At 41.5% G+C, this 12,706-nt stretch overlaps 1 protein-coding gene and 1 pseudogene across 1 annotated transcript in view; both read right to left on the bottom strand.

Moving 5' to 3' along the window:
• The window catches only part of LOC121581311 (aryl hydrocarbon receptor repressor-like), a 53,599-nt gene extending 51,074 nt beyond the window's left edge, over window positions 1–2,525 (bottom strand). Inside the window, exons 1-2 of the mRNA XM_041896845.1 lie at window positions 2,464–2,525; window positions 1,228–1,409 (exon numbers count right to left, since the gene is read on the bottom strand). Of these exons, the coding sequence (XP_041752779.1) occupies window positions 1,228–1,409; window positions 2,464–2,525 (244 nt within the window). The remainder of the gene's footprint in view (window positions 1–1,227; window positions 1,410–2,463) is intronic.
• Window positions 2,526–4,240: 1,715 nt separating this feature from the next.
• Window positions 4,241–9,456, bottom strand: LOC121581310 (annotated as a pseudogene).
• Window positions 9,457–12,706: the final 3,250 nt, after the last annotated feature.

Here is a 12,706-nt window from a genome sequence, read left to right on the forward strand (position 1 = left end):
GAGACTGGCTAGGCCACTCCAGGACCTTGAAATGCTTCTTACGAAGCCACTCCTTCGTTGCCCGGGCGGTGTGTTTGGGATCATTGTCATGCTGAAAGACCCAGCCACGTTTCATCTTCAATGCCCTTGCTGATGGAAGGAGGTTTTCACTCAAAATCTCACGATACATGGCCCCATTCATTCTTTCCTTTACACGGATCAGTCGTCCTGGTCCCTTTGCAGAAAAACAGCCCCAAAGCATGATGTTTCCACCCCCATGCTTCACAGTAGGTATGGTGTTCTTTGGATGCAACTCAGCATTCTTTGTCCTCCAAACACGACGAGTTGAGTTTTTACCAAAAAGTTCTATTTTGGTTTCATCTGACCATATGACATTCTCCCAATCCGCTTCTGGATCATCCAAATGCACTCTAGCAAACTTCAGACGGGCCTGGACATGTACTGGCTTAAGCAGGGGGACACGTCTAGCACTGCAGGATTTGAGTCCCTGGCGGCGTAGTGTGTTACTGATGGTAGGCTTTGTTACTTTGGTCCCAGCTCTCTGCAGGTCATTCACTAGGTCCCCCCGTGTGGTTCTGGGATTTTTGCTCACCGTTCTTGTGATCATTTTGACACCACGGGGTGAGATCTTGCGTGGAGCCCCAGATCGAGGGAGATTATCAGTGGTCTTGTATGTCTTCCATTTCCTAATAATTGCTCCCACAGTTGATTTCTTCAAACCAAGCTGCTTACCTATTGCAGATTCAGTCTTCCCAGCCTGGTGCAGGTCTACAATTTTGTTTCTGGTGTCCTTTGACAGCTCTTTGGTCTTGGCCATAGTGGAGTTTGGAGTGTGACTGTTTGAGGTTGTGGACAGGTGTCTTTTATACTGATAACAAGTTCAAACAGGTGCCATTAATACAGGTAACGAGTGGAGGACAGAGGAGCCTCTTAAAGAAGAAGTTACAGGTCTGTGAGAGCCAGAAATCTTGCTTGTTTGTAGGTGACCAAATACTTATTTTCCACCATAATTTGCAAATAAATTCATTAAAAATCCTACAATGTGATTTTCTGGATTTTTTTTCTCAATTTGTCTGTCATAGTTGACGTGTACCTATGATGAAAATTACAGGCCTCTCTCATCTTTTTAAGTGGGAGAACTTGCACAATTGGTGGCTGACTAAATACTTTTTTCCCCCACTGTATAGGGTGTAACTGCAACACATGGGGACGCTGTGCTGTCTGTACCTTGGAAGAAGCTCTTGACCCGGAGGTAGCTGACGCTGAGGCGCAGCACGGAGAGCTTGTCCAGTTTGGAGATGATGTCTGGGGTGAAGGGTAGGAGACTGGCCAGCCGGTCCAGCTCTGTATTCAGACGGTCACGGTGCCTCTTAGACGGGTTGGTCTTCTGGGTGGCCACTGTCTGTTTTCTGTCAGATATAGAGAGTCAAATAATTGATTGATGTTAATTGATGTTATGATAAAAGTTAAAACCTAGGCTGTTTTACATCAATCTACTGAGACCAAAATACAGTCCTATTTATTGTCCCAATGACGACTGGTTTATTCAATAAGCAAGCATGCGTTACTGAAATTTCAATCCCATTTTGTCTCATTAGTCATTGGAACCTTTACCATGTCTAACAGGGTATTTTGAGAAAGTCAGGGGTTGTCTGTGGGGTCAGAAAACAATGACTTAGTAAATAGCCCAATAATTACTAAATAATGAAGAGGGAAAGCCTCTGTAGTAGTAGCAGGTCCCTCAACTGAATAATGCTGAAGATAGAAAATGTCACAAGTTGGACATGAAATTGTAAGAAACTTGCAATGGCTTGATAGATGACATGGACGTCAATTAAGGATTCAGAGGTGTTGGGTTAAATGCGGAAGACACATTTGGTTGAATGCATTCAGTTGTGCAACTGACTAGGTATCCCCTTTCCCTAGTTTTAAGGATACTTACCTCCATATTATATTAAATAATACTAAAATGATGTATTTACAATACATGATACTACTACTTACATAGGCGGGTACAATGTAATTAGTGTGGGTACAGATTGTTACAAAGTACTTACAACTGTAATACATGTTTGTGGTTTGTGTAATTGCACATCTATAACGACATTCAATTTGCAAATAAACATACATTCATTATTTTACATTCTGCACTAGAATTAGATGGTGAGGGATTTTTTTTAGCAAATTACTTGCAAAGTGTAACCAAATACCCTTGGAAATATACACAATGTAACACTGAATCCCTTGAGATTTGACACACACATAGTACAGAATGCTGTTTTTAATTGTAGCCTACTTCAAAACATCCCAATGCTTTTGTTTGTCATTAATTTACAAGTGTAGAATATCCATGAATGCCAGACTGGAAACAATTATAGAATAGTATATTTTATATTTGCACATGCAACCAACACGTATTTCATCTGAGATTAACTCATTATGTAACAATATCTGGTACTCAACTCTTTTTGGATGGGCTTCCTTCTCTTCCTTCCCGCATATAAGCAGTCCCCAAGTGGAATCATCATCTGTGAGTCAATTAACATTAATTCCCCGTCTCAAGATAACAAAACTTAAAAAGGGCATATCTTGAATAAATAAGTCTATATGAGAATAGAATTCTACAAGTAACAATATTCTTTTGATTTCATATTTATTTATCACAATAAACATTAGAACTTGCTAACTAATTTAGCGTCCCCGTTATTTCACTATATCCGCTTCACATTCGTGCCTTTGTTTACATTCAGGGACCAATGGCATATAGCTTGAAAAGGTGTCATGCGTAGTAAGCGCTCAGGTATTGTAAACCATAGAGTCAAGGGAAATTAGTGACTGATAAAATGTTTAAATTAACACATTTACTAACTTGTACACAATATTCAAATGTAATACAACTCACCGAAAGGCTGTTCCAATCAATTTGCAAATCAAAAGGAAATAGATTGAAGTCCGCAACAGTGTAGAGAATTTAATTATACTAGTTTGTAAATAAAGTTGCATAAAAGCCTAAACTATTGCATAATGTAAAACACAGCTCTCTGCAAAGATGGTTTATCAGTCGGCGGTCCTCTTGGCAGGGATGTGGTTGATGTTATATAGATCCGATTGGGTGGCGTTAACTTCCTCGTATTTCAGGTGACGAATTTATCCCAATGACCTGGCATGCTCTTCGCACGCAACACTCTCGATGAGATCTGGGACGAGACGCAGAAACAGTTGTGCGCAGGTGGTCGTACCGTACACTTCGCGGCGAAGGCGGGGAGCGAGGGTCTCTTTAATATTATGGATATTATTTAATATTTACATATAATGGAATACGGTCACTTACAAATTGAATAGTATTAATGTAGGTTATAGTTATATGCACTATTCCCATTCATTGAAGTTTGGAAAGGAAGTGGAATGGAAAAAGCTACAGCATTTTCTCACAGATTTTTTCAAAATCTTTACTTGCCTACAGAGAGAAATGGACAAGACAGTGAATTAAAATTAAAACAGGGTGAGTAGCCATTTTTGTTCTAGAATAGATGTTTGAGTATAAAACATTTTATTGGATGTGCTACTGTAGCTTAAAAGAACATGTCTGTAAAACATAGCCCATATTATTGTAATAAATTGAGGTTGTTGTGCATTTAGGCTATGCTATAAGTCTATGATAGGCCATTTCATTGTATCGTCAAGATCAAATGAGGGATATAGCATAATTCAACACAGCACGAATGTCAGCTGAATTAGGGTCAATGGGTTTTAAATATATAAGACAAATCCATTCTAAAAAATAGTTAATAAATGTATCATATTCTGTTATCAATAACAAGAAAAAATACAGTAGTAATACCTCTTTAGAACCAATGTTCCATGAATATCAGAGATAAACAAAAAGCGTATATTCTTCCCTATAAAAAAAAACCTGTCCCCCTCAATGTCCCCATAGTCCAACTGACATGCCCTTAACCATTGGCCTGAACTCTGAGGCACCAGTGCTATGATAGGTGAAAGTGCGCCACCTGGTGAGCACAACTCATTGCAAAAAATGTATTTATTGAAATGCATAGACATGAGCAGTATGACAAAAGTGTATTAATTTCATATTCTGCATTACATTTTTTAGACAGTACATTGACATTCAATAGCAACATGTCAGCACACCAAGTGGACAGTAGGCTATTGTAGCTGCAATCACAAATTCAATTACCTTTTCCACAATATCTACGGCTGAGGTGGACGTGGACCCTACCTAGTCTTCCGGGATGTAATTGGGGTTGACCACTAAGAAGGGGTCCTCTTTCTCCACAGGTTCCTCTCCCTCAACACCATGCTTCAGTCCAGTCTTTGTTAACTCTATGATGATGTGGCCCTGAAATGAACATATAATACAGAGCATGTCACTCACTCACAAATTGTACAAATCTCACTGCATTGTGTAAAGGTCAATACCATAAATGCTTCAAACAGTCAAATATTTCAGATGGTCTTAGTGTGTCTTGTTTTCCAATGCTTTACTTAGATAGTGGGTTAGTCTCTGAAGCACTTTTTCAATCAGATTCTTCATGGCAACCATCTCAGCTTCTGACTCGATCTCACTCTTCATCTCTTTCAGGTACCAGTTAAATCAGCTCGCACTACTTCAGTGAGGACTCTTCGTCAACTGTAAGAATGAAACATTTTGTTAAATGTTGACAAAACTAGTATCTTTTTAATTAAACTATATAGAAAATAAAGGATCCTTTCAGTTTGTTTAAACTCTTACTATCTTCCATCTTCTGCATGTGCACAACGATGAGGTTGGAGACCCTCCTATACTCAGCGAAGGTCATCTTGAGAGTAGGCTTGGCAGTGCTGGTCTTCTCAGGTCTGCCTGCCCCATGGTTTATGTCCATAGTGTCACACCTTGATCTGTTTCACCTGTCTTTGTGATTGTCTCCACCCCCCTCCAGATGTCGCCCATCTTCCCCATTATCCCCAGTGAATTTATACCTGTGTTCTCTGTTTGTCTGTTGCCAGTTCGTTCTGTTTCGTCAAGCCTACTAGCGGTTTTCCCCTTGCGCCTGTCTTTTGCAAGTTCCTGTTTTCTAGTTTTCCCGGTTTTGACCATTCTGCCTGCCCTGAGCCTGCCTGACATTCTGTACCTTGTCACACCACCCTGGATTACTGACCTCTGCCTGCCCTTGACCTGTCGTTTGCCTGCCCTCTGTTTTTGTAATACACTTTTGTTACTTCGACACTGTCTGCATCTGGGTCTTCTCCTGAAACGTGATACATAGCCTCCTCTGCATGATGGCCATTAGTGCCGTTGGTCCCCTTCACAGCCTCATCTATCATGTCATTCTCATCTGGAGAACAGAGGGTGGCTATTTGTGATGTGTAAATGTATCACTTTCAATAAACATATTGTTGCACAAAGGTGAAAGTAACAATTTCTTACCATTAATTTCCCCATTGTGTTTCTTACCATTCATTTCCCCGTTGTCGTCTTGTTCCTGGTCGAAGTTGATGTCTGGGGAGTCGACACTGATGACAGACTTACAGTGGCTTGCGAAAGTATTCACCCCCCTTGGTATTTTTCCTATTTTGTTGCCTTACAACCTGGAATTAAAATTGATTTTTGGGGTGTTTGTATCATTTGATTTACACAACATGCCTACCACTTTGAAGATGCAAAATATTTTTTCTTGTGAAACAAACAAGAAATAAGACAAAAAAATAGAAAACTTGAGCGTGCATAACTATTCACATAGCTGCCACCACCATGCTTCACTGTGGGGATGGTGTTCTCGGGGTGATGAGAGGTTTGCAAAAGACATAGCATTTTCCTTGATGGCCAAAAAGCAAAATGTTAGTCTCATCTGACCAGAGTACCTTCTTCCATATGTTTGGGGAGTCTCCCACATGCCTTTTGGCGAACATCAAACGTGTTTGCTTATTTTTTTCTTTAAGCAATGGCTTTTTTTCTGGCCACTCTTCCGTAAAACCAGCTCTGTGGAGTGTACGGCTTAAAATGGTCCTATGGACAGATATTCCAATCTCCGCTGTGGAGCTTTGCAGCTCCTTCAGGGTTATCTTTGGTCTCTTTGTTGCCTCTCTGATTAATGCCCTCCTTACCTGGTCCGTGAGTTTTGGTTGGCGGCCCTCTCTTGGCAGGTTTGTTGTGGTGCCATATTCTTTCCATTTTTTAATAATGGATTTAATGGTGCTCTGTGGGATGTTCAAAGTTTTGGATATTTCACTTCACCAATTTGGACTATTTTATGTATGTCCATTTTATGAAATCCAAATAAAATTCCATTTAAATTACATGTTGTAATGCAACAAAATAGGAAAAACGCCAAGGGGGATGAATACTTTTGCAAGGCACTGTATTCCCTCCATACCATGTATGGTGGGGAAGAGGCTGGTGCAGAGGTTGTGGTAGAGGTTCTTGTCCTTACTCATCTCAAACAGCTTCTCCGACTCCTGTACAGTCATCTGGTTCTTCAGTCTCTCTGCAGTCTGGTCTGCATCAAAGCCCTCCCTCCCCCCAGTCACTCTGATGCTGGTCTCTGCACTGGTGCCTGCAGTGCATACATGGAGAAAGTACAGGGGAGAATGTCACTATTATGCTCCATTGCAATGGTTTTTATTAAGGGCAGTCTTATGTGTAATAGAAGAAATGGTGTTTGGAGGGCAGTTGCTTTTCACCTGACACAGCCAGCGCAGCGACATCTGGTACGACGATCAGGGTGCCCGTGAAGTCGCAGTGGTCCCCTGCTTGAGCCATCTCCACAGCCTCTGCCCTCAGGATCACCGCCACACTGTGGGGGATGGAATCACAAGCCACAAAGCAGCTCGGCCTGAGTCTCCTGGATACGCAACTATATGAACTCACAGTCACGCACAATTAGAGTCCTGATATACAGTGCCTTCGGAAAGTATTCAGACCCCTTGACTTTTTCCACATTTTGTTACGTTACGTGGATTTCAAAAATAATAATCCTCAGCAATCTACACACAATACTCCATAATGACCAAGCAAAACCCGGTTTTTATAAATTTTTGCAAATTTATTACAAATAAAAAACTGAAATGCCTTTGCTATGAGACTCAAAATCGAGCTCAGGTGCATCCTGTTTCCATTGATGTTTCTAGTACTTGATTGGAGTCCACCTGTGGTAAATTCAATTGATTGGACATGATTTTGGAAAGGCACACTGTCTATATAAGGTCCCACAGTTGATGTCAGAGCAAAAACCAAGCCATCAGGTCGAAGGAATTGTCCATAGAGCTCCGAGACAGGATTGTGTCGAGGCACTGATCTGGGGAAGGGTACCAACAAATGTCTGCAGCATTGAAGGTCCCCAAGAAAACGGTGGCCTCAATCATTCTTAAATGGAAGAAGTTTGGAACCACCAAGGCTCTTCCTAGAGCTGACTGCCCGGCAAAACGGACCAAGTGGGGGAGAAGGGCCTTGGTCAGGGAGGTGACCAAGAACCTGATGGTCACTCTGACAGAGCTCTAGAGTTCCTCTGTGGAGATGGGAGAACCTTCCAGAAGGACAACCATCTCTGCAGCACTCCAGCAATCAGGCCTTTATGGTAGAGTGGCCAGATGGAAGACACTCCTCAGTAAAAGGCACATGACAGCCAGCTTGGAGTTTGCCAAAAGGCACCTAAAGACTCTCAGATTATGAGAAACAAGATTCTTTGGTCTGATGAAACCAAGATTTAACTCTTTGGCCTGAATGCCAAGCATCACGTCTGGAGGAAACCTGGCACCATCCCTACGGTGAAGCATGGTGGTGGCAGCATCATGCTGTAGGGATGTTTTTCAGCGGCAAGGACTGGGAGACTAGTCAGGATCGAGGGAAAGATGAACGGAGCAAAGTACAGAGAGTTCCTTGATGAAAACCTGCTCCAGAGTGCTCAGGACCTCAGACTGTGGTGAAGGTTCACCTTCCAACAGGACAACGACCCTAAGCACACAGCCAAGACAACTCAGGAGTGGCTTCGGGACAAGTCTCTGAATGTCCTTGAGTGGCCCAGTCAGAGCCTGGACTTGAACCCCAAATACAGGGGTGCCAAGCTTGTAGCGTCATACCCAAGTAGACTCGAGGCTGTAATCGCTGCCAAAAACGCTTCAACAAAGTACTGAGTAAAGGGTCTGAATACTTATGTAAATGTTATCTTTTTAGAAATGTGCTAAAATTTCTAAAAACCATTTTTTGCTTTGTCATTATGGGGTATTGTGTGTAGTTTGATGAGGGGAAAAAAACAATTTAATCAATTTTAGAATAAGGCTGTAACGTAACAAAATATGGAAAAAGTCAAGGGGTCTGAATACTTTCCGAATGCACTGTATGCAATGGTTCCATTATCTGCTGGAGGGTCAATCTGGCATGGTGGACTCGTGCAGATAAACCTCTTTACCTTCTGAAAGACCACAAAATGGGACTTGTTGGGGTCCAGCATGAAGCGAAGTTGGTTAATACAGACTGGGTTACAGATGTTGGGCAGGGTGTACTTAAATTGCTGCTCAATGTCTTTGATGACCGACTGGCAGTCCGCTGACCAGCTCCGGGTGCACTGGGTGTGTCCTCACCACCTGGCCACTGATACGGAATAGGGACCCGATCCGGGCCGTGGAGAGCTCTCCGTTCCTGGTGAGGGACAGCACATTTGTCACTTGTTGAAACTACTTTATGTAAGCAGAGTAACCATCTAATTTTAAATGACAGGTATTCCGTGAGATCTGGCTCAGTAGTTTGTGTATTTTTGTTTTGATGGAAAGTCAGAGAAGGCCATTTAGAGCTCTTTGGATGCCGGTATGTTCTTATGGTCTTGAGCAAAGTGGCGCACTGCTCTGCACAGGAATGGATACACCCTGGGGATGGCAAGACATGAAAAATATAATTCCTTGTGGATTATGATTGGACAAAATGTATATGTTCTGGTTCAATGCAAAATTGAATGAAAGCTTTTTGGGCAGGACTACCAAATTAGCATTTAAATTACCTGTAATAGTCCTCCTGAATGGTGGTAGCTAGTTTCTGAGTGAAATGCTCAATGTTGGTGAAGCTCACCGTCAGCATGTTTCTCTCTGGTCGAATGAGTGCCTCAGCATCAGGTAGATACAACATTACACCGATTCTGTTGAAAAGTTTCTTAAACGGAAGCAAATGGAACGAAATGGGGAGGGACCTACCTGAATTTGTCCAACAGAAACTCTTGTTTTGTTGCAAAACACAACTGTTTGAACTAATGATTACACCCCAGTTCCCCATTTCTATGAAACCTGCGTGCGTAAAAGTGAGGGGTGAGTTACGCATAGATTATCACTGGTATCAAGCACTATCGGGCTCGTCCAAGAAATATAAACAATTTACTCCTCCAAGAACTTGAGAAATAATTTCTGAAATTTTTCCGAAAGGTAATCTTTTACTGAAATGCCTGCAGTGCTGGTCTTGGCCGCGGGCACCATTCAGAAATATTATGTAAGTTCTATCGATGGAAGAGGGAGCTTCGCTTGCCAACCTTACCTGCAAGCAGTAGCGGTGCGTGGGTAAAATCACTGGGGAAGCCAAGCCAGAAGAAAAAGCCATATTACAACCTGTGTTGTGATAATTGCGTTGTTTGCTCTATAACCTGTTAGTTCATATGCCTTGCGACCATGATATATAGGCCTAAGGCAGAGACAATAAAAACCGGAGAGCAACCTCTGTCTGGTGAAGTCCACATAGCATATTTAATATAACAAGCAGTTACTTGACCTACAGCATGGTCAAGCAAGTTAACGTTTCCGACATTTTCAGATTATTAAACAACTATTGATTTAGAACCAAGGAGAGTTACTGTAAGTCACAAAGAAAACAGGAGCTGCCTCCACTATTGCAGCACCATTTCAACTTCAACCTCATCAAATCACCTATGCTTAGTATAATACAGTGACAACTAAAAAATAACAAAAATCTATTTAGTCCAATCAATGTAAGCTAAATATGATGTGGCTGTCCATGGTTCTGATTTCTGTATGTGTGTGCCTGCATGTGAGTGCGTTGTGCAATTATAACAAATCACGTTGACTCACCCTCTTTCATGTTGACAAAACAGTCTATGACTCTGTCATACAGTACATGCTTATATATTTTGTTGTTCTAGGCTACCTGGCTAAAATGCTTGCTCGCTAGCCTAACTTTCTTTCATGGACAACGTTAGCTAGTTAACATTAGCCTTCTACATCTAGCTACATACAGTAGTCAGCCACCAATTGTGCAAGTTCTCCCACTTAAAAAGATGAGAGAGGCCTGTAATTTTCATCACAGGTACACGTCAACTATGACAGACAAATTGAGAAAAGAAAATCCAGAAAATCACATTGTAGGATTTTTAATGAATTTATTTGCAAATTATGGTGGAAAATAAGTATTTGGTCACCTACAAACAAGCAAGATTTCTGGCTCTCACAGACGTGTAACTTCTTCTTTAAGAGGCTCCTCTGTCCTCCACTCGTTACCTGTATTAATGGCACCTGTTTTAACTTGTTATCAGTATAAAAGACACCTGTCCACAACCTCAAACAGTCACACTCCAAACTCCACTATGGCCAAGACCAAAGAGCTGTCAATGGACACCAGAAACAAAATTGTAGACCTGCACCAGGCTAGGAAGACTGAATCTGCAATAGGTAAGCAGCTTGGTTTTGAAGAAATCAACTGTGGGATCAATTATTAGGAAATGGAAGACATACAAAACCACTGATAATCTCCCTCGATCTGGGGCTCCACGCAAGATCTCACCCCGTGGGGTCAAAATGATCACAAGAACGGTGAGCAAAAATCCCAGAACCACACGGGGGGACCTAGTAAATGACCTGCAGAGAGCTGGGACCAAAGTAACAAAGCCTACCATCAGTAACACACTACGCCGCCAGGGACTCAAATCCTGCAGTGCCAGACGTGTCCCCCTGCTTAAGCCAGTACATGTCCGAGCCCGTCTGAAGTTTGCTAGAGTGCATTTGGATGATCCAGAAGAGGATTGGGAGAATGTCATATGGTCAGATGAAACCAAAATAGAACTTTTTGGTAAAAACTCAACTCGTCGTGTTTGGAGGACAAAGAATGCTGAGTTGCATCCAAAGAACACCATACCTACTGTGAAGCATGGGGGTGGAAACATCATGCTTTGGAGCTGTTTTTTCTGCAAAGGGACCAGGACGACTGATCCGTGTAAAGGAAAGAATGAATGGGGCCATGTATCGTGAGATTTTGAGTGAAAACCTCCCTTCCATCAGCAAGGGCATTGAAGATTAAACGTGGCTGGGTCTTTCAGCATGACAATGATCCCAAACACACCGCCCGGGCAACGAAGGAGTGGCTTCGTAAGAAGCATTTCAAGGTCCTGGAGTGGCCTAGCCAGTCTCCAGATCTCAACCCCATAGAAAATCTTTGGAGGGAGTTGAAAGTCCGTGTTGCCCAGCGACAGCCCCAAAACATCACTGCTCTAGAGGAGATCTGCATGGAGGAATGGGCCAAAATACCAGCAACAGTGTGTGAAAACCTTGTGAAGACTTACAGAAAATGTTTGACCTGTGTCATTGCCAACAAAGGGTATATAACGAAGTATTGAGAAACTTTTGTTATTGACCAAATACTTATTTTCCACCATAATTTGCAAATAAATTCATAAAAAATCCAGAATGTGATTTTCTTGATTTTTTTTTCTCATTTTGGCTGTCATAGTTAACGTGTACCTATAAATTACAGGCCTCTCTCATCTTTTTAAGTGGGAGAACTTGCACAATTGGTGGCTGACTAAATACTTTTTTTCCCCACTGTATTGAACTTACATCCTCTTAGGAGATGGGCACAATGTATGAATTTATGGTTGGATCAGAATAGCCATTATATTCATTGGCCAGTATGGAGAATTAAGTAAAATCCCTATCTCCATGCATGGCTAATTTAGGAAAGGCTCAACACACTGTCTCCTCTTGGCCTTAACGAGGAGTTCAACTTGAAACCGTTTTTATAGTTAAAAAATATCAACATTATCGTGTTTTTTTATCCTAATTGAATATTTTGTGTATATATATTACTGTAAATATTGATCACATTCCTTGTGTATGATCATATATTTTTGATATATTGAGTGTTAACATTGTGAACCTATGTTATATATTTTCTACCTCCTGTTTCAGGAAGTGATGTCACTGAGCCTGATGAAGACCTAAGGGTTGAAACGTTGTTATAAATAAAATCACCGGGGAGCATGAGCAGCAGTATCTAATCCTGAATGCTGATTGGTTAAAACCACATTCCAGCCGGTGTCTATTCCACAAGTTACCACCGGCTAAATCTATGACATTAAAATGCCTATTTACTCTGTTCCATTTATGAACTTGATCTCCACTATAAAAAGCATCTAGACATTATCTCACATTTCTTTTAGACTAACATTTAGTTTTCAACAGCGGAGGTTTGTATAAACCTTGCTGTCTGTCTCCGACATTTGCAAAATTGTTTAAATATTCAAATTCGATCTCCAGCTGTCCCATAGTAATGAACAAGTCTGGAGGAGACAGCGTTTCTCAACCAGTCGAAATCATGAATCAGCTGGCATTCTTTTTATGGATATATACAAAGAAATGTATATTGAAAAAAGGTAAAACGAAACGAAGTGCAGCTAGTTTGCAGTGGTGGAAAAAGTACCCAATTGTCATACTTGAGTAAAAG

This window comes from Coregonus clupeaformis, chromosome 14 (assembly GCF_020615455.1).
Source record: "Coregonus clupeaformis isolate EN_2021a chromosome 14, ASM2061545v1, whole genome shotgun sequence".
Lineage (NCBI taxonomy): Eukaryota > Metazoa > Chordata > Actinopteri > Salmoniformes > Salmonidae > Coregonus > Coregonus clupeaformis.